The sequence below is a fragment of the Hippocampus comes genome, unplaced genomic scaffold (assembly GCF_001891065.2).
Source record: "Hippocampus comes isolate QL1 unplaced genomic scaffold, H_comes_QL1_v1.1 scaffold156, whole genome shotgun sequence".
NCBI classification, from domain to species: domain Eukaryota; kingdom Metazoa; phylum Chordata; class Actinopteri; order Syngnathiformes; family Syngnathidae; genus Hippocampus; species Hippocampus comes.
This window is the reverse complement of record NW_017805744.1, coordinates 82,996-105,916: the sequence shown is the minus strand read 5'-3', so window position 1 is coordinate 105,916 and position 22,921 is coordinate 82,996. Positions and strand designations below refer to the sequence as shown.

At 42.9% G+C, this 22,921-nt stretch overlaps 2 protein-coding genes across 5 annotated transcripts in view; one reads left to right on the top strand and one right to left on the bottom strand.

Annotated features, from left to right (window-relative positions):
- Positions 1-17,396, top strand: part of diaph1 (diaphanous related formin 1) — a 120,297-nt gene extending 102,901 nt beyond the window's left edge. For 2 of the 3 annotated variants that reach the window (XM_019884161.1, XM_019884163.1), the window contains one exon: positions 1,296-2,107. In XM_019884161.1, coding sequence (XP_019739720.1) covers positions 1,296-1,480 — 185 coding nt within the window. In that variant the 3' untranslated portion in view covers positions 1,481-2,107. Of the gene's footprint in view, positions 1-1,295; positions 2,108-16,679 lie in introns of those variants that run through there. The other variant, XM_019884162.1, reaches the window with a different exon arrangement.
- Positions 17,397-18,602: 1,206 nt separating this feature from the next.
- pcdh1g32 (protocadherin 1 gamma 32) overlaps positions 18,603-22,921 on the bottom strand; it is a 14,217-nt gene continuing 9,898 nt past the window's right edge. For both annotated transcript variants that reach the window (XM_019883958.1, XM_019883959.1), the window contains 2 exons: positions 22,277-22,374; positions 18,603-20,669 (listed from right to left, as the gene is read on the bottom strand). In XM_019883958.1, coding sequence (XP_019739517.1) covers positions 20,386-20,669; positions 22,277-22,374 — 382 coding nt within the window. In that variant the 3' untranslated portion in view covers positions 18,603-20,385. The remainder of the gene's footprint in view (positions 20,670-22,276; positions 22,375-22,921) is intronic.

Here is a 22,921-nt window from a genome sequence, read left to right as displayed (position 1 = left end):
CACCACCCGAGGGGTGAGACGAGGATTTTTTTTTTTTTTATATATATACACATACACACACACATGCAAGCAGTCTGTCATTATTCATCTCGATTCCATAGAGCCCTCTGTTCCTGAGGTGTATCCACATCCTCCGTCTGTTCCCATCATCTTTCATGTGGGAGATAAAGAGGAGAGCAGAGTTTTTCCTCTCCCACTGGATTTTCTCGTCACCGACATACACATGAAGCACCAGACACACTGAGAGATAATGTCTCTATTTTGGGTCATGTAGACATGAAATAGAATGCTTGCTGAAATGTGTTGCTGTGAGATTATTCGCATTAATAAAATGATCTGTTCAAAAAAAAATGTGCAGGAGGAAACACAGCTGTATGATCCCCACATTGTAGATTTGCATTTTTAAACACCTCACGATCCTCCTCTTTCCTTCCCAGACTCAATAGTGTCTTTGTCACAGCTCGTTCTGGAGACATGATCGGTAACCGTGTTTTGTTATTCAACCCCCATTTAGTAAGAACCATGAGTTGTGTTTTGGGTTGACTTTTGTGTTCCCATGGTTCATTTTGCATGTGTGGTTTGCATCGTCACAACACTGACACGAAAGCACTTCAGTGCAATCTCCCCCTGACCTATTTAATTCAAAATGGCTGCTGCTGCCCAAAGTAGGCGAAGAGACAACAGCTTTTCTTCATGGTACTCGTATCCGGACCCCCCCCCCCCAAACATCTGTCAGCTTTTTGACTTAATTCTGTCATCCAAGTTAGCAAGTTAATCAAAAACAAGACCAAAGAATATTTAATGTTATTACCATTAATGCTGTGCTTGAAAGTAGAAAATAAAATTGTCAACGACAAATTAAAATTATTTGATGGGAAATGTAACGCTCACATTTTTATACAAAATGTAGGAAAATAAAAGTTTCAAAACAAACTGTTCTTTGAGATGAAATATCAAATTAGTACTAACGAGTGAAATACATTCAAGGAAACTGTACTTCTGCAGTGTTTCTTATGTGTACCACAGCACTAAAGGTGTGTCGTTATGTGAATGTAGCAACACACTAGCATGTGCGTGTGTGCGTGTAGCTCAAACCTCAACGTGTGGTGCAATTAAACTGTTTTAATAGCTTGCAGTGATGAAAATGCCCCAACACAGTACCCCCCCCCCCACCACCACCACCGTCGCCGCCCTTCGTGCCTGCATCGCCTTGTTTATGAGTTCAACAATATCTCTCGAAGCCTGCGCATTTGCTGATGTCACTCGCTCACGTTGTGTTTGCTGCTCTTTCTCAGCCAACCACAGAAGAGCTGGTCATGCAGTGACCAACATCCTGGCCAAAGAACTGATGCAGGAAGACGCACCATCAAGCATGGCGTCCATGAAGAAGATCAAATTGGATGAGAAGGATGAGCACAAGATCGAAGCTGGAGATTCGTTAGAGGAGCTACTGGAAGCTGCGCCTACTTGCTCCAGTTAGACCATTTGCTCAGATATTTTGCGGTTTTTTTTTTTTTTGTTTTGTATAAAACGTCTGAGCAGATTTGTTTCTCGTTGTTGCAGCCAATATTGATCTAAAATTTAAGTTAAGCATCATTCCACACTTTGGAATCTTCTTAGATGAAATATGTCCCTCATTCAACCAATGACTTTTTGCCACTTGTAACTGTTTTTTGATTTTTTTTTTTTTTTTTGGCTAACATACACAACTGTTCCGAGTCCATATGCACTGTCTGCTTCTTTACCACAGCTTTTAATCACTTAATTCATTGCATGATCATATGAAAGATCATCTCAGAAGAGGGATTCACTGGTATTTCCCAAATTTTCTCACATAACTCAGGCACATAAAAGATGCTACAAACGGTTAGTTTTGGATGCGCTATGAATTGTCCACATTTTTTTTTTGGGCCGCTGTATTCTTGTTTGATATATTGTACATTGCTGTTTGGAAATGCTGATGATTCCACTGTGTTGCTGGAGAAAAGTGCCAATGAGTAGGAGTCCGGTCCTGTCATTTCATTCACAGTCTCAGTAGCAGCGCTCACATTGGGTGGATGCTTTTGTTAGTGGTGTACACGTATCTGTGTGAGATTTTTTTTTTTTCCTCATTTGTACAAGGGATGACACCCCAAAACAAAGAAAGCCAGCACAGTAAAATGACAAACATTCCTTTCAGTTTGCTTGCTGTGTCATTAGAGAACATTATTGCACAGAGTAAGCAGATCCCAAATGTCTTTGCCTGAGCCACATTTGTTTGGAAACACCCTTTCCAAAAGCAGTTTACATATGCCTGTGTGCTTTTATGACTGTGTAATGTGAGTCATCTATTTTTAGTTCCTGCTTATGTGCATGTCTGTGTGCGTGTGTTTTCTGTAATTATGGTATCCACCAGTCTCATAAATTCTAGGTTTCATAAGCAACTTTGTGGTACCTGCGGAGGTCACGCACCAAAAGAGCTGGACAAAAATGCACACGTGTCTATGTGTGTAGCGGTGCGGGTTTGAAAACAAGGCGGACGTCATATATGTTGGGTTTGATTCACTTTGTGGGGCCAAAATGGAACTGAATGAAACGATGGACGGACTCCAAACCCAGCACCTACCCACCCACTCACTTCGAGCCATCAGCAAATATGCAATGTCTGTCCTATTCCTATGCAAACAAATACTGTCATGTGTCCTTTGGCCATTTTCTGCTAAAACCTGCAATTAACTGGGCAGACTGATATGAACTTGTTGATTCAACATCTCAATCCCTCACAAGTGACACCTTGTTTGCAATAGGTGACATGGCCAAATGGGGATGAAAACGGTGTCGTTCAGGGAGGAAATCCTTGCTGTGGTCACCTGCAGAGAGAGGTTTTTGTTATTTGCACATTTTTCATGATAACCACACGCTGGATCTCGTTGAATCACAAAAACCTGCTGTAACTGTTGTTCGATCAAAGATGTTACACACACACACACACACACACGCGCACACACGTGTGTGTGTGTGTGTGTGTGTGTGTGTGGGTGTGTGTGTGTGTGCGTGTGTGTGTGTGTGCTAGATACTGGAATGTGGCTTTTTCATCATTGAGAGGGAGATACAAAATAAAAAGGAAAGCATCACTGGAATATGTTTTGTTTTTCTAATTTGTCCTTTTTTCTTCTTTTGCAGATATTTTCTATGTTGATTTTTGCAGTTGATTTTTTTTTTTAATCTTATGAAATGCATGTGCTTTGCTCATCTTTTTTCCAGCGATTGCTTTATGTATTCAGAACAATGCACACATTTAATATTTCTGTTTGTTATGCAGAGTAATTAAAATGTCTGGGTAATTCCCAAGTTTTTTGTCATTCTTTGCTGATGTGAACATGTTCAATTATGGTCAGTATTTTAAATTGTCTTCAGGGTGTGTGCGTCACTGAAGTGTATAACTTCTGGTCAATTCCAACTAAATTCCACTTAATCTGTGAAGGGTTTTCAGCGAGACGGCTTCATTTTTTGCTCCGTCTCCTCCTTAGCCTCCCATTTGAACACTTTTGAGGGAAAATGGCAGAAAGTTATTGCACTCTGTAAAGCCATCGTTTTATTGCCAGAAGACAGCAGAGGAATGTATAAACAGTGGAAACTACTTACTTTAACAGATGCATTCCAGGGCTCACTGCAGCTCCAAAGATTCAAAAGGGTTTTTTTTTTCCAGCATGAATTCTCACTCACTCTATGACATGTAACATGATATGTGTTTGTATTATCCCCTTCGTGCTAACATTTCTTCACTTATGCCAATTACTTGCCTTTTTGTGCTTCCAGTTTGTGAAATGCCCTTTTCTATACCAGCAAAGGCGTGCTTGGTGTGGAAGAATCAGACTGCAACCTCATCACACATTTTGCACAGATGCAAAATCTTGCCAAAACATTTCCCATCATAATGTTACTTGCTGGCGGCCCGGTGGTCGACTGGTTAGCACAGCGGCCTGAAAGTGCAGAGGTGCAGGGTTCGATTCCGGCGCCGGCCTTCCTGTGTGGAATTTGCTCCTTCTCCCTTTGGCTGCATGGGTTTTCCACATTCCCAAAAATGCATGGCAGGCTAATGGAACATTCCAAATTTTCCCTAGATGTGAATGTGAGCATGGATGTTTGTTCATTTATATGTGCCCTGCAATTGGCTGGCAACCATTTCAGGGTGTACCCCACCGACTGCCTGAAGACAGCTGGGATCGGATAAGCGAATTGTAAAATGGATGGATGTTACTTGCAGTATAGTTGCCTCCTATTTTTTTTTCCATTGTTTACATATTGCTGTGGTTGCCAGGTGTCCCCATGTTTTAGTCCTTATCTGTGATATAATAGTACAGGGATGGTATGACTCACACAAGTCAGCCAGTCATCTCCTCCAAGGACTCCGCCAGCCTTCTCCCTGTCTGGGAATATGACAGAAATTCCATGTTGTGTCACTGCAGTACCGCACAAGAATGCCAGGAAAAGCATCTAGAAACTCTTCCTAACCTCAATGTCAATTGAGGTGAGAATGACTCTCTAACCTTGTACTTGCATAAGAGGAAGACTAGTCCATGTGGGGTTTTTTTGCAGGAAAAAAGTTTTAGTTGGACCTTGAAATAAAGTTCAGTGTTTCTCCAATTTGGCAAAAGTAAAGGCTTGACATTTTGTATGACCACTGTTAAAGCTTCAAAAAAAATTGCTGAAACCCCTTTTTTCAGACTGAGGGAGCAAGAGTTTATATTTCGGTACTTGCCAATTCCTGGTACAGATAGAGTACCCTCCAAAAGTATTCGAAGTATTCTTTGGAGCTCTCAGCATTTTTCTGTCATCAACTGCTATTGCTACCCTTGACCAACCTGTTGGATGACTGATGCTCAATACACCAGTCGGCTGTTGTTGTGTTCAGGACATTCTCAATTATTGTCTTAACTATGCCCAATGGTTGTGCAATAGCTCTGATTGGTTTTCCCTCTTCTCTTAAGCTTCAAAATGGCTTACTTTTCTCCCAGGGTCAGCTCTCTGGTCTTCATGTTTGCTTCACAACAAATGCAGTTTTCACAGATGAAACCCAAAGGCAAAAACAAGCAATATCTAATGTTGAAAAAAAAAAACACCTGAACAATGAGAAACACCCGTCAGTCACATGTTGCAATATTTCTTGTGGCTTCAAACAAAGGGTGTTCTGTCCAGAGTTATCCAACACATCTCCGATGTAAATACCATGAAGTAAAAGCTGGAATAATGAACTTTTGATGCACATTCATCCTTTGATCTGAAACCCTAATGTCTTAAGTACACAAAAAAAAAAAAAACAACAACAACAAAGGCCTTGACCTTGTCCGTCCTAGATATTTGGAGGCACACTGTACTTGATAATGCCATTACATCTTGTAATTGTAATGAAAAATTGTGAATCCAGTGTACTGTATCGTGAGGAAACGTGTGTGTGTTTCTATGCATGTGTGTGTCTGACCTTGTCATCTGGAAGGGAGGTCTGAACAAAGAAAGAGGGCAGCATTATGTGCCCGACTACACAATGACACGGCAATTGATAGCAGAGGCAGCCGACCAATGGAGACACAGGATGCTGTTTTTCTCAGCCTCTGATTGGCTGGCCTGGCCAGGCCGTCGGTCTCCAGGTAGCAAAGTGAACCTCCGAAGGAGAAGAGGATGGAGGGAGGGCGGAAGAGGAGACTTGTCCTCAGCTGTGGATAAATGAAAATGATCAATCCACACACAAGTTGGATGTTTTGGCCCTTATGTTTGTTTCAAACTAATGTTTGTGCACACATCTTTATTGCATTGGTGCTTCCAGCAGCGCTCTGAAATAAAAGGCTCCATTTTAGCTTTAACTTGGCTGGATATGCCTGGACTGCTTTCTCTCGCCTTTTCTCTTTCAGACAAGTTTGGATGCAAGCCTGCCCTCATTATGTTCACATTGGCCACTTTTCAACTTTCCAGCACTCCCAGGGAAGAACACAATTCTTGACAAAAGAGGTCTGGATACTGCCAGCATTTTGTTAATGATGTAACATGTGACTAAATGACTTCATTTGCTTCCAAGCCGGTGAATGCAGTCACACACCTGCCCCCTGGTCATCATATCTTCATGTTGCGCCCTTGATCAAATGACATGGCTGCTTGTATGACAACCTGTGTGTGACACCCTATTAGGAGACAATTAGCACGGGCCACCAAAGTGTCAACCGATTGGCCGTGCCATCATTCTAATAAATGACGTCTCCATCACCCCAGCCATGCTAACTGAAACTCTGTTTACCGCTCGAAGTACTGTATATTAGTAATGGGACAAGCCCGCACTTGACGCCAATCTATGGGTCCCATCCTTGAGACCCCCCCCCCAGCTGAAACTGCTGCCTTAGACAAGGTGGGGTGAGTGATGAACATTTTGAATTAGCAGAGCAAAAAATAAATAAATAAAAATCCACCAGGTTTCTTCGAGAAAGCAAGAAATGGACAAGGAAAATAACTGATTAGGAGAGCTGAACTTCATTTGGGGGTTAATCAGAGGCATTTTAAATGGTGGCAGGGGGATGTGATTGGTTAATTTTGAGCATAGCCACATTCTAATTAGAAGAGGTTGTTGATAGTTGTCAGAATGTCTCATCTCTTGTTTATTTCTACTTTACTCTTCAAAAAGATTTTTTTCAATTGAGTTGTACGAGTTATAAACCACGTTAATGTCAAAACAGTTGTCAAATTATTCATCTTGGTCTCATTTTTGGGTTATCCTTGCCATTACTATTTGAATTTCACCAGGGGTGTGAGGAGTTGTTGTAGCCACTCCGTGTATAGCTGTCTGGGTCCTCACACTGTTGCTATGCTGCTTTCAGATTCAGAACACAGATTATTAAAAAAAAAAAAAAAAAAAAAGACTTGGGCTTTCTTTTTTCTTGGGGGCACCCCCCATTCACTCCTCAGGCAGTAATAGCTGTCTGGCACTGATCATGAAGGTCTCAGACCCTGACCCACTTCATGACATCGAAATTTATGTACAATCAATTTTGAGGTCTTGTTTTTTGAAGTTTGATTGTGTGTCTGGACCCTCCCTGCTGCCCCCTATCTGTCCGTCTCCTCAGACTGATGGCCTCGCTGCGGAGTAAACAGTCAATTGACCTACATCACGATGGGCCTGCAGCAATCTGATTTCCAGTGGGAGCACTCGTCCCCCGTCTTCCCCATCCCGTGTGGGGAAGGGGTTCTGCTCGCTAGATGCTGCATCACAGTGACATTTGGAGGCTGAAATTGCTCCTAGCAGACCTTTAAAGCTCATGAAGTGCTTCTGCTTGAATAGATTGAGTTGAATTGTTGTATGATACACCCCCCGTGACAGCAAGGAGTTCTGTGCTTGATTTGATTTGGGCTCAATAAGCAATCTGAGGATGTCACATACAGTATAACAACTATATTAAGCAATGATACATGAGACATTATTTATTGCACCTGTTTTTTCTCAATGATACTGTCTTTAAAGCGCCTTCTTTTGTGTGTAAGAATCCACCTCCCCTCTCCACCAGACACATAATCTGTGCCAAGAGAGTTGCCATTTTCTTCCTGATGGGAGGGAATACGCTGAGGGTAAAGACAGAGGCAATGACATCATTCCTTTGCTCGGTTACCATGGTTACACCTACATCCAGCTGGAGGGAATGAGATATTGACACCAGCTTTTCTAGATCTTTTCTTCCTTTGTTTTATGGTTACATTGAGGCTTGTTTCACTCCTGCAGACCGTCTCCAGCCATCATACAAATGCTCCTCGCAGTCATGATTTGTGTTCACTTTGGCATGCCGAATGGCAAATGTGATGAGAACAATAGGCGGGGCTTTGGAAACAAGGGCTGCGCAGAGAGAAGAGGCACAGCTGTGCAGTGCAGCCTTCTTGTGTCATCAACAAGACACACCATTAGGTACACCCACACGTGAGATGAGACAAAAGCAAATTTCTTCCAAAAACAACAGTGACACAGCTCTTGTATATGTTTGTAATCTAATGTTGTGTCCAGTGAGTGCTTTTGGCACAAGGGGGCATTTGCAGTAAGTGCAATGTCTTCCAGGTCGGAGATGTAAAGATGAAGATGAAAGGTACAAAGAAACAGCGCTGAATTCAACACGTTTAACAGACATGCTTGGTCGGTGGGGGTCTGCTCATGTGGCAGAGGCTAGTGTGCAGCAGTATTAGAGTAAGCAGCTTATGGTGGCTATGTGGGGGTACTTAGACAAACAGACTGAAAGGGGCATGTCTGCTTCCAGCATTTAGGTTCCAATAATTCACAATTTATTTCACATTGACTTTTGTGTTTATTGGTTTCTTTTGATTTATTTGAATGATCTACGTGTCCTCCGGCTTCACACTCTGATGCCGATGCGTCTCATGCACATCCTTACAGAGGTACTGCTGCCACCAAACTGAGTCGCGGAGGGGAGGGCGTGCGGGTGGTGGTGGTTTCCATGGAAACTGGCAGTCTGCCGTGCCCCGGTGCAGACATCATCTCTTGTTGTGGGGGTTCTGAAGAGCCGCTTGAATATTTGACATTCATGGACCTGGACACGGTGACACACATTACTGCTGACCTCTTCCTGCATCTGCTGAGTGAAACACTTGATGAAACTGGAGAAGACGATGATAGAAGGAGGGCTCTCAAAAATGAGTTACAAACCTCCATTTCTTTTTTTTATCTGGGTTGTATGACAAGGAATGAGCCCAGATGGAAAGAATCGGGGTGGGAAAACTTAAATATTATACTATGTGTGCACAGAAATGTGGAGTAGTGGGCAAAGGGCTAGAGGTGGAAAAAGGGAGGCTGATTTATCATGCAAAGCCAAAAATCAGCTTGTTTCCCCTCTTCTCACTTCTCAGGATATTCCTCAATCTTTTCTAATTGATCGTCAGACTCACACATGCATTGTGATTTTCAAATGAGCGACCGAGCTTTTTAACAATGTGATGTAAGTTACATAATATCATGTCACAAGGATAGATTGGCAGCCCATCTGCGGTCGGTTTCTCAGTCGGTCGACTTGTCTCCCTTCTTGATGGCTAAAGCAGGTGTGCCACTGGTACGAGTAGAACATCTGTCACTCCTTCCAATGCGCAACCCCCATCCCATGTTTGCTCTGGGTCCGTTTCTTTATGATCCCTTGGGTTCACAAATATGCTCACATAATTCTGACCAAGCGCTTCATTATTTTCAAGCACACATTCTATTCCCATTTGTGTATTTGTCGCTGTTTCTAAACTATTCTACTCACCACGTGAGTTCTCCTTCATACTCGCGGGTGTGTGCATCCCACCGCAAGCTAACGCGAACAGCTACAAATGCTGGCTGAGCAAGTAAACAAACTCGAGCTAAATCATCCAGAGTCAACCCTTATCACTTTGGGTGATTTTAATAATCCCAGATATAAGCAGCACATTGATTATTTCATCAGAAAAGGAAACACTCTGGATCATTGCTACACAACGTTTAAAGACTTATACCGATCTGCTGCCCATGCAGCACTGGGCTTTTCTGATCACTGTTTAATACACTTAATCCCTACATACAGACACAGACTCAAATGTGTAAAAGCAGTTGTCAAGACTGTGAAGAGGTGGACCAACGCAGCAAAGAATGCTTGGACTGCACTGACTGCTGCGTCTTTAAAACCGCAACTGGCAGCTTGGATGAATACACCACATTTTTGCACACCCCTGTGGAACAATATTACCGCACTGATCACTGTAGCTCCTGCTCTCTACATACTTGATCAATTGTTGTTGATCAATATTCCACAGCACCAGACACTTTAAAACGCTCAAAGACTTTTTGTATAATTGCACACCTAAAGTTGTACTGCAGTTACTGCTACTGGTCACTTAAAAATGGTGCACTGATTATCTGCACCACCTGCCCAAACGTCCTAGTATTGTATTGCACCACTTTATCTCTGCTCAATGACTCTGCACATTGCCGCACAGCTGTCATTGGGTGGTGTGACTGCACAATGGTATCTTGATATAACAGAAAGTCTTTCGATATCTATATGTCATGTTTTTAGTTATCGTAGTTGCTTGTTATGTCAATACAGTACTAGTGTAGCCTATACTACAGGAGACAAATTCCCCATGTGTACTTGGCCAAGAAAGATGATTCTTATTCTGATGATTCTGATTCCTTGTCAGCACCACTCAATCTAACCCTGAAAAAAAGGCTCTTTCCCAAAACCTGGGCCCCAACAGTGCCTCAAACACAAGCCTCTAAACAAAACCGGACCAGCAGACAAACCCTTACTCCTACTCTGACAGAACCCTCACCTCTTACCAATAGCCCAATTATCCCCAAACTCAACTCTAACGCTAAGCCGCCTCTCTCCTCCCCTTCCTATAACTTGACGTCCCAATAATGTTTGTCCACACAGTATATATTTGATCCACAGGGAGAAGAGGGTTTCTCATGCATACCAATAGGTCTGAAATCTGATGTCCATGCGGCAGCTGCACCATTTCCGCCGCAACACCTGTCGCCGTGGCGCAGAGTTGTCCACACGCTTCTGTGTCACTGTCTGCTTGGCACACAAACACATTTTCATGGCTGCATGGGGGGATTTTGTGTTTCCATGACGACGGCAGCAGTGAAGAGCGGCTGATGAGATCCTGAGCACCGTACTCTGGGGGTGTGATGGCTGCAGGGGCTGTGTGCGTGTGTGTGTGTGTGTGCATGTGTGTGCGTGTGTGTGTGTGTGTGTGTGTGTGTGTGTGTGTGTGTGTGTGTGTGTGTGTGTGTGTGTGTGTGTGTGTGTGTGTGTGTGTGCGTGAGATTTCATACAGTCTGAGGGTTGAAAAAGACAGATTGGTCTTATTTATGTGTGGGGCGGGTGGGGTTAGAGGTTGCCAAATACCTTGCACCAGATGGACACTCCTGATGCCTTCAGATGGGCCTTCAAGCTTGACTGGTTCCACGTGAAACAATATTTTCAGAAAACAAATCAAGGTCTTTATTAAATACACAACTCACCATTACGGTGATATCTGGTGTAATAGTGGCGGCCCTGCTTGTTTGTGTTCAACGAGTCAGTCCCATCTTGGGGTAATGATGGACATCGACATGTTTTGCAACCCGTAGGCTACTCCAGAGATGGGCAACCGGCAGTCCTTTTTGTTTGTTTGTTTTTTACAAATTTGGGGGAATCCTTTTTTACGTCCCCAAAAATTCTTCAGGAAAATTGTCAAACTTTCAATATACATTTTCTATGAAAATTAGGGGAAATGGTGCAATAAACACCTGGAAAAACATGAAAAATTCAAAATGTGAAAAAAATCCTGAAAAAAAGAAACAAAATCTGCAAATATGCAAATCTGTGGGTGCTGAACTGCAAACACGCATGGGTCAACATTAGTTTTTGATTTGTATTATCACCACTAGATGAAAGAAATGTCTTAGTTGCACTTGTACTGCCTCTATACTGCCCTGTGCTACAACATGAGTAGGCCAAAGATTTTTTTTGCAGATTTGAGATAATATGCAAATGTACACAATGAGTTCTTGCACTGAATCTTTGTTTTTTGTTCAGCAATTCTGTGCCATCCTTGAATGGTAATTTTTATAAAAGAGAGAGCCCTTTGATGCAAGTGAGAGAGAGAGCACATATTTTCCCCATCTTTAAAAGAGCAATTTTGTCATACAACTGGTTAGGACATGTATGGTCCTATGTTTGCAATTTGTCCTTTGCCCTTTTCTGGATTTTTGCGACCTTGTTGGCTGACTTTTTAATATTTTGTATCATATTTTCGCCATCCCTATCACCTCACTATCCGTGTAGTATGTTACTAACCCGTTTAGATTTGTCTTTCTCTCTCTCCCTGGTGCTCTCCGCTTCTGGTGGAGTACCTTCAATTTTATCTGCTTGTTATCCGTGGAGGGCAGCACGATAGTTGACTGGTTAGCACGTCCGCCTCACACTGTAGAGGTCAGGAGTTCAATTCCAGGCCCTGTGCTTCCTGTGTGGAGTTTCAATGTTCTCCCCATGGCTGCGTGGGTGTTCTCCGGGTGCTCCGGTTTCCTCCCACATTCCAAAGACATGCATGGCAGGCTGATTGAACACTCTAAATTGTCCCTAGGTGAGATTTGTGAGTTTGAAAGGTTGTTCGTCTATGTATGCCCTGCGATTGGCTGGCAACCAGTTCAGGGTGTACCTCGCTGTCAGATTAATCAATTGGACATTCAGAAATAAAACACAAGGAGAAAACAGGAGACTCAATTCTGGTACCAGGGGGGAACGAGGAGAACCGTTAGGTTTCAGTTCTCTGCCCGTCACCCAAGGATCTCCCCGGTCGTCCCTTCATTTATTTCCCATTGGGAATCTAATACATGGGTGTGTCCAACCTAAAGGGTGGGGGCTGTTGAAGACACACTGAACTTGTTTGACTATGTGTGTGTATGTGAGTGAAAATTATGTACATGTGTGCAATTATGACAAAAACATTCAGTTGCAGCTGGTGTTGACAGCTCCATCCACGTCCGACTTTGCTCTTGTTTTGTCTTTATACTTATCTGTTTCTAACCACCTTCTCGGAAAGGTGGTTGCGTCCCTCAACTGTCACACAGTGCACTAAGCATTCTTTATTATAAATGTGAGCATATCTTAATTAAAAGCATTATATTCTTTATTAAAAGTATTATATCTTTATTAAAAGCATAAGCATTCTTCATTGCAAGCATTAACAATTTATCATTCATACTATGCAAATGTATCCTCGTCAGGATAAAGCAGATCAGAAAATTGATGGATGGATGGATGGATGGATGGATGGATGGATGGATGGATGGATGGATGGATGGATGGATGGATGGATGGATGGATGGATGGATGTTTATGTGGTGATAAGGACAATTGTGTTGGGAACAGTATTGTTGTTGTTGCCATCATCATAGGACAATTACTTTTGTTGGTCCAGCTGTTGCTGTGCCCATTGTTCTCTCGTACCTCCCCGGTTGCTCAACCTTTCTGTCCTGTTTTTTCTCTGTCAACTCACTGTCCCTCTACTTGGTGTCTTTACTTCAAAGCAACTGGCCATGGTAGCCCGACAGAGCCTGTGTTCTGTTTGAGGTTTCTTCTTGCTTTTATCGCCAACTGCTTGCTTACGTGGGGTTCAGTTGGTTTTCTTATATGGATTTATACAATGTAGGAGGAGTGTAGTTCTTCAACGTGTACTTTGTCTTGAGATAACTTCTATTATGACTTGACGCTAGAGAATTAATCTTTACTTGGCTATGTTCAGGAGCGCAGATGGTACCTGATTTTTTCTTTTTTTTTAATCTCAACTTTTTACAAACGCTGATGTTCATTACAATATTTTTAATTTCGTCTCCCTGTGGTTGCGGACCTGTGCCAGTCTAAAGCACAGTTGTTGGGGACCAATGACATCGAATGACAGGAGACCAAAGAATAATAGGTGTATTTATTTTGTTAACAGTGCCAGTAGATCACGTGACCTTGTGTACACCTGGCTTGTGTCATCACACCTTGCATTGTAAAGCACTCACAACAAAGCATCGACACGCCTTTCTCTCTGAGCCTAAATTGAGCCCTCCCTGCCTTTCTCACTTGCTCTTTGCATGCCCCCCCCCGTCTTTTTCTGTCTCTCTCAGTTTCACTCCCTTGTCTGTTTTACATCGTCCCAGCTGAGAAAACCAACGCAAGGCCTCTTGGCAAAGGCGATGGAGCCAGAAGATGACTGCAGTAAGAAGGCGCAGAGAGGGGCCTTTCACATGAAAAGAGGAAAGAGCTTTGAAAGGGAGTATTGTGCTCTTCGCTGTGATTCAGTCCAGTCTGCAGCCAGCACATAACTCTCGCTTTGAATCGGGCTAGTTTTAGCCATAGCAACATTCAGGCTCCAGTGCTTCAGTGCTCCAGTTGAATTGGTGCCGCCTTTTCTTCTAGCTCAAGAGAAGACAAATTAGAATAGTGTGTGAGAAAGATGCTAAATTTGGTCTTGACCAAACCAAGGACTTAAGGAGACTGTCAGATGGTTTTCATCATATCATGCTATACTTTCAGATACGAATCAATTTAACGAAATATGTACTCTTTGTACTTTGCAGTGGTGAAGATGAACCATTTGAAATCAATGATTCATATCTTTTATCTTTTCAAATTGACATGTGTAATGAAACTATGATGATGATGATGATGAGGATGAGGATGAGGATGAGGATGAGGATGATGATTATTTGGAATGTCCGATACCACTTTTATCTTCAGAACAATACCAATATGAGTACTTAATGATACCATGTACAGATGCCTCTGGCAATTTTGATTTATCAAGTGTCCTTTAACACAAGGACATAACATTGTGAACAAAGTCCTTTCTTTCTGACGCAGATGATGATTTGCAGTTGTGACAAGCTGCCGCAGTATCGCGTCAACTACTGCCAAGGAGGACTAACTCAATGGCAGAATATTTTTTTGACCTTTAGTATTGGTGGCCTATATAGGAGTAACTGAGGTTGTGCGGGATTTTCAGAAGTGTATTTTGGGAGATGGATGAGCGAGACAGGAGAAAATTGCTACTTCCTGTACATTTTTTATGAGGCTCATCCATCCAACGAAAAAAAAAGTGTGACTCTCATTTTCTGAGTTGCAGGAGACCAATTTACCCCCTCTAAAAGCTTCACATGAAATTTTCCCGAAGTGTGTCACTCAATTGTGGCTTTGGAAACAACACCCAGTACTTACACGTCATCCCAGAGTTATTCCTTCAAACCCAGTCATGGGTGTCTGCCGGGAGTCAATCCAGCACATTCTTCAAGCACAGAGTAGCACAGTGTCCACCAACATGTGTGGGGCTGCCATGACACACAGCTGCAGCAAAGCGGGGTAAATAGGGCAAGCTGGGGAGGGGGGCTGCGGAGGTGGGGCAGGGGGGGTCAGAGGAAGGAAGAGGAGAGGAAGTTTGTTGGGGGCGGGTTCTTCCTTTTCACCGGATTCACGGGGGAGGAGGTGGTGAAGGCAAAGAGGCACCAACTTCCTGTCCCGTCACAGATGGCAATGACATCACATCCTGCTCTTTCCTAATGAGGATCAGATGTAACCTTCTGTGGTGGGAAATGAGGTGTTGCTTTTTTTCCTGTAGCTGGACAACAATTAATGTAGAGGCCATTTGTTTTGGTGCGCTAAGCTTTGGGTAACTGTTTCCTCACCGACGCTCTGCTTATTGTTGTCTTTTATTTATTTAAAATATTTATATTGAAAGATACTTGGAGTTCTTTGCTTATACTAAGACATAAACATATTTACAGATAAGTATTCTTCTTTTCCCACCTAAAACACTTTATTTACACAGACTTGCAAATTTACACCTATGAACAAATTTAAATCCTCCATGACCGTCACATGGATGTTTTTGAAACGCGGGAATATTTGGAGAATACACGACGGGACAAGCAGCACACACAAACTGGCCTGACCTGAGATTTGAACCCAGAACCTCTGGACTCTGGTGCAGATGTGCTAACCACTTTTTCCAAATAATAATGGAAAAAAATTCTCCATCAGTATTTGTTCTTTGACTCTGGCGCAGATGTGCTAACCACTTTTCCAATCAATAATGAAAAAAAAAGTTTTTGTTCTTCTCTATTGTGTCTTTGTTGTCTGACGAATGTTATTAAGGTCATCCATGATATTGGATAATTCTGCGTTACGTCACAGGATTTATTTCTAATGTGGATTTGTATTTGTGTTGCTGTGTCTAATGAGTGGGAATGTGCCTAATGAGGTGAGGCGGAAGGGGGCTGTAAAGGGGCCACCAGAGAACAAGCGCTTCTCTATTCTGTGTCACCACATTCAGCGACACAGAGACACAACCAGTCTCTGTGAGTCATCAACTGATAAAGTGACTTTGAAACTATACATTAGACGGCCCACAATAAAGATTCTTTCTATTCCCGTCTGCCCCCCCGCCCCTTGACACTTCATCAGTCATGTGCTACACTAGCATATTAGCGGCAATACTCATTGGCTGGGTGCATGGGAAACCATATTTGGAAATAAAATGTCATTGTGGTTTTTTTAATGTATGAGAGGGAGTGTTTCTATGTTCTGACTGCATTTATTTTGCGGGCAACATGGTTATAGTCCTCTTTGTCGTGGTTCATGGTTTACAACAGTTATGCGAAACCTGAAGATTTGCAGGATAAACCCGGAGACCCGTCTCATTTCACACATTAGCCAATCACACTTGCCATCTGGTTTTACTTTGCTTCTTTTTACACAGTTATGCAAGAAGAAAAATATTTTTAAATAACCTGCAACCATGCCAACATCCAACATTAAAACCAACTGTTTTCTTTTTTTCCACGTCGTAAGTGTCAATGGCAACTAACATATTTTTGGGCATTTAATTGACAGTAAAAACTGTTACCGAAAAGTAAAGTTGTCTTCTACTGTAGGTTCTAACATGGCAGTATGACAGAATAATGACGTTCCATTTGCTAAAATGAGGATGATCTTCCTTTTAAATCTGAAATGGGAATCGAGATCGTGTGAGAATGTCAACATCCCACCAAAGAATCAAACTGGGCCAAAGTGCTGTACTATGTCTGACTCATCAATGTGTGTGAGTGTGTGTGCGCGCATTTCCTGGATTTGGGCTCTGACTAATGGTTCAATGTGTTTGTCTTCCTGCAGCTCAGCAAGACCACACCAACTTAGCTGCTGCACAGATTAAACGCAAGGAGGGGAGAACAGCGTGCTCATTGGGGCTGACGGTTACCACAGCAACCACGGAACACAATGAGAGAGAGGCGGGGAGAGAGTCAGCCATTTTGTCTACATGCAAAAGACTATGTCAGATGTCCCTATGTTGCTAATGGCCTTTTTTTTCAAGCAAGAAAGCTCAACATTGCTTTAGAGCTTCAGGAGGAACAACATATTTCATCATAGATACATTTCTGTGTGTCACATGTGCTGACTTGCTCAATACTCATGACTGATTGTTTAGTTTGTTCATGATAGGTGAATAGTTCCTGTGTAATGAATCAAGAGGCTCACGTAGTCAGACAGCACCATTTTCCTGCGATAGCAACAATGGCAATCAAAGCATAATCCATGTTTAGTCAAAGTAGCGGGGCCTCACTCGTGCAAGTCTCCGAGATATTTTTGAAGTCAAATTCACCATCGAGCGTTTGTTCACACATTTAAAAAGCTGCATCGGGACGCCGCCCTCAATCCACATCTCCTCCGTGCTTCCATCCCCCAACATCTGCAGCATGCAGCGAGTCACCGAACCACTCGCTTGCTCCGACACGGTGACATCTCGGCAGGCTATTTATAGATGTTTTTGCATCAGAGCAGTGCATGAATGTTTTGGTTGGTTGTATAACAATGACGTTGTTTTTGAGATGAATTTTGTTCCTGTTTGTATACTCATCAGACACTTCATCCAAGGTTTTCAATCAAGAGAACAGTGAAATTCTTGCTTTGGCCACATTTTGAATGGCACTGTCAGAACGATATTTTCATTGTACTCCATCATACTGAGGGCATCCAACATACTGATACACTACCGGTACACGATGTGATTGATTCCATTCCAACCGCTTGTTGGTTGTTGCTTAATGTGTTGAGGAGTGATTGTTCTGCGTCCAAAGACTTTCACAGTTACGGATTGTAGCCTATTTCTCTTCTTATCATTTGTTTGTGTCAAATGTTATTTTGTAGACTGATGTTTGAAAATTTGATTAGAATGGAAACAAGGCAAAGAAATCTGGGATGCATTGGAACTTCTCAACCAGGATGTTGCTAGAAATCAAGGGTGAAGCGGGAAATGATGTAATTTAACTTAATTTGTTTGAAAAATTTTTATTAATCACAAATACATCTTAATTAATCTTCCCATGGCATCAACTTATAGTGACAGGCAGAACAAATAGATGGCAGACGGTACAAAATAGTCGTTTGTACAACGGAATACATTATGGCTTCGTGTGACTATATCAAATCTTTTTGTTCAACCAAACTTTTTCACTCTGAGTATGTCAGTTTGTGAGTAAATTCTGTTGAGGTCATCATTTTTTCAGTACAGTATTCCTGCTTTTTTGTGTCATTTTTCATTCGTAGTGTGCCATGAGAGTGTCCTAATGCCAAGTAATGTGCTTTGGCTCAATAAAGGTTGGGAAACACTGCATTTGATGGCATTGTTGTGTTGTATTGTTATGGAGTGCGGCGACATGGTGGGCGACTGGTTAGCACGTCAGCTTCACAGTGCAGAGGTCCCTGGTTCGATTCCGGGCCCCAGCCTTCCTGTGTGGAGTATGCAGGTTCTCCCCGTGCCTCCGTGGGTTTTCTCCGGGTACTGCGCTTTCCTCCCACATTCCAAAAATATGCATGGCAGGTTAATGGAACACTCTAAATTGTCCCAATTGACTGTGAGTGTGAATGGTTGTCTTTGTGTGCTCTGCGATTGGTTGGCAACCAGTTCAGGGTGTACCCCGCCCACTGCCCAAAGACAGCGTGGATAGGTCCCAGCATGCCCCCGAACCTTGTGAGGATAAGCGGGTTCGAAAATGGATGGATGTTATGGAGAGAAAACGAGACAAAGACAGTGACAGCTGATTTCGTAATCGTTTTATTTGAAATGTCAGTGTTCAAGAGAAAATAAAACAGCAATATAAATATTAGCATAAAAATGAGAGGGATAAAGCGTGGCGAGGGGAAAGGGGTCTAAGCATTTGATAAGAAAGATAATACAGCATGATAGAGTAGCATTAATTCAGCAGCGGACAGACGTACACATATATAATATTTATACTGTAGTCATTTGTTCATATGGACAGAAAGAATGCACAAGATCAATTCACCGCAAAAAGAACATTGAGAGGTTACAGAAGGATAGAAACATATTCATATTTTTTGTCGTTTCTTTACAGGGCGATAAAAGATAGAAGAGAAAATGAACACAAAAATATGCGCAACACATATCACAGGTTAACTAGTCTACGTGTGTCACTTATCTAAAGTTATCTTTCATTTGTTTTATTTACACTGACGGGTTAGTTGGCATGGTGCTTAGTTACTACATTGCAACACAAACTGTTGAAAAACATCTCAGATTTTCATTTATAATTGTTTTTTTTTTTTAATTTGTTGTTTTCTTAATTTTCTTGGAAAACGAAATGCAACACATTCCAGTAGTGAGCCACGCTTTGTGGAGGACTTTGATTTTGGAAAAAGTTGAACAACGGCGGTCCCTACAACACAAACACCTGGCTCATACCATCAACAGGACTTGTGTTTATTTACAAGTGAGCGAATGGGGATCAGGAGGGGGGGATTTTTAATATTAGCGAAGCTCGAGTATGGTGAGTGGTGTCGCCTCGCCGAACCTTTGACCCCAGCCTAGGTCAGTGCATTTGAGCTAGTGGTGGGCGGGGCAACAGTGATTCTTCTGTACATTCAATGGTTGGAGACGTGGTCGAACAATGATTTGGTGGCGGTCGCCAGAACCTCCAATCTCTCCCGCTCACCAGCCGGACTTCATATCTTACGCGTACAATCGCTCGATGCTATTGCAGCAAACAAAAGAACGTGGACAGTGAGGGCAAAGACTTCATCAGAATGTGATTGATACCCGAGGTCAGTGCAATACTTCAGGTTGGCTCTCAACGCGGGGCGGTGAGGGTCTGAGTTGGGGGCAACTGGACAACACCTGTTGGCTCTCATTGCGGATACATGCTTTGCAGGAGGTTAATGTCTTACTTCTTCGAACTGTGGTTACAAAAGTATTTTTTTGCCAGGTAAATGCTACATGTGGATTCCGTTCACCAGCGACTTGGCAGAGGGCGGGGGAGGGGGCGTGGCGTCCTCCTCTTTTGCTTTTGCAATGCATAGTTTGCAATTCTAAACTAGAACAATGTGGTTTGAACCTTTAAAGAGCATGCAGACGAGTTTGTAATAGCAGTAAAAGAACAGCCTTATTATCTCCGCAAAAGGTATGCTTGAAGATCCTGCAAAGGCCGGGCCTACATCGAAATATCATGGCGACTAGCGTACTCAAAACAGCTGACTTCCCACTTGAGGGAAAGAGCACAATAAATCCAACATGAAAGACAAAACATTTCTCAGAATACATCACTTGCTTTTAAGCTTTGTCAACCTTGGGAGGTTTCTTGTCTTAGCCAAAAGAAAAGAAAAGAAAATCACAATAACCCCCCATACCCAGCCAGCAAATATCGACCGATGACAAGAAGAAGCATTCGGCATTTTCAGACTCCTCCGAGCCTTCAGGGCACTTCCAAAGAACCATCAGAACCGTCCATCGTGCGATAGCCGATGGTGGGGTGTGGGGGGTTTCAGCTCTCGTCAGACCCGAGTGAGCATTCCTCCGCCTCCGTTTCTACTTCTTCTCCTTCTTGGTAGACTTCTTCTTGGAGGCGGGGGTCTGGGCGGCTTTCGGTGGCTCGGGCTGGCCCGGCTGGGGCGGTGGCAGCGCCTGCTGGCTGGCCTGCTGGGCCATGGCCTGCTGCTGCTGCTGCTGAGGATTGGAGGTGAGTGTGGCCGTGCTGCCGGGGATGTAGACATTCTGCCGGTAGTCGGGCACGTGCTGCAGAGTGAATTGGGGGCTGTAGCGGGTGCTCAGGCCCATCGTGCCGGGTCCAAGGGTGCCGGTCGCCTCGCTCACTGTTGGGTGAAAGAGCAGGAGGGGGTGGGGTTGGGGGGGGGGCAATTTATGAGGAAAAAAATCATTTGAAAAGTGGGCAAAACCCGAGATTTTTTTTGCTTTGTGTTGGGAGCCAAAATCGCAAATACAAGTGAGTTTATAATCTTGTGTGTGTGTGTGTGTGTGTGCGTGCGTGTGTCTTTTGGCTTGATTACACTTCATAAAAACAGTTTATTTCTTTATAATGCTTTTTATCAAGTGTTATTATGTTCTTGTATTTCCTTTTAAAAACCTGTAACAAAAGAAGTGTATGCATTAATGCAACTGAGCAAAGGTTTGGATGCAACAAAAAGAGGTTTGAATTACACATATTTAAAAGGTCATTTTGTACTTGACAAAAAAAAAAAAAAAATTGAGTTTTTGAGAAGAAAGTCTTCACTATGCAGGGATGAAAGGGCATGGGCTTGGATAAATGCAAAGTTTTGAGATCATTTTTACTAGTCATGATTTCAATAACAATCAAATATATATTTTTAACATAATGTTCGCCGAGGAAACTAGTAAAACTAGTTCAACTAGTAAAAATGAGCTCAATCTGGGATTTTCGACATACAGATGTGTCAAAACTATGCCTGTTGACGCGAAGCGGCGAAAATGACTACAAAATAATGAGGTCGTTTGAATGTCTGATCGGCATTTCGTGAAGAAACGGGAGATGAGATCTTCGCCGAAACTCGTTTTTATTGACTCTGTGTGGGTTTACAATTTAAATGTGCCTTTTGGACAAAGTTGCAATTTTGTGACTCGCATGAAAAAAAACAATTGTGGGGTGCCATGTTTGGGTTTTATTTATTCACTTAATATCAACTATGTGAAAATGTGCTACGTTTTAGTGCTGCTATCTTGAAAGAGTCTGATGTCTTTCGCTTTGTCCTCTGCTATGTGTGCATCACTGCTCAGCTCATAATTCTTCCTCAGCCTCTGCAATGCAGCGCCACAAACGCTACCTCCCTGCCCCAACCCCATCCGATTCCGTTGCTCCTTTACGTAAACATGCAGGGAAAATACCTTGCGCTTAATCTTAGTATTGATGAATGTGCACAACATCCCACTTCCTTCCTTTCAGCGACGTTCGAGATGACCTTCATCGTATATTGCAGGTTCTTTTCCTTCCTAATGAAACGGACGGGCCACGTGGGCTTATTTTGTGCTGACGTGGGTATGGATGGAAGGATAATTTTTTTTTTCCACGCCACTGACAATTAGATGAAAACAATAGTGGCAACTTGACTGATGAGTTGAGAGCTTGTTTGCCAGAGAGATGTTCCCTCCTCAGATTCTGTTCCCCCCCCCTTTTTTTTTTAAATTAAAACATTGCTTTTATAGTCCAAGTGTATTTTCCAAGTGAGTCACCAGAGTCGTGAGTGCCAAGGAGAGAGAACATGAGAAGTGAAGCAAAAGGAAGGTTGGATATTGCCTTGCCTGACATTTTTTTTTTAAAAAATGGGATAATTCTCCAATAAAGAAACATTTTCCACAAAAAAGGGAACCCCCCCCCCCCAAAAAATAATATTTACAAGTGTTTTGTTTTTGACAAATCCTTCAACTCACGCTATTTATTTCTTACCGTTAGCCGCAGCCATCAGGGCTTGGAGCTGCTCAGCTTCAGTTGGGGGTTGGGGCCAGGGTCCTGTTCCCATGGCAACCTCGGGTCCTCCGGCAGCTCTACCCATTTGGGAGGAGGAGAGAAGATGAAGGTAAGTCCGACAGTAAATAGTCAGTGGGTCAGGCTTGACATTTTTTTTTTTGTGTTGGTGGCATCGCAGCTGACGAAGAGTGGAGTGCTGATGCGTCAAGCGTGGCAGGCGTGCTTGAACCTTCACACAAAGTCGTACAATATGTGCTTTCCATCGTTCCATTGAGCAAATACTAGTTCAAATATTTAATACTGAGGCTGGCGTCAACATGGGTTGATGCAAACTGATTATTTCCATGTGAGCAAACTCCAGGCAGGCTTGCTTATTCAAAGAGTGCAATTTGCGTGTGGAGGGAACAAAGCAAACCTACAATCTATTTTTTTTCCCACATAGTCACACTAGTGCTGCACGAACGCAAGCTGTGCCACTAACAACTGGGTCACGCTGATTTGTAATCTGGGTTAGACTAGTGATGAACAACAAGCTCACCATAAACAGTCCTGCGCTTCAGAAGAATTAAATGGAAAGAAGATTAACTGGGGGTGGGGGGGGGGGGGGGTTTAGGGCCCCACACC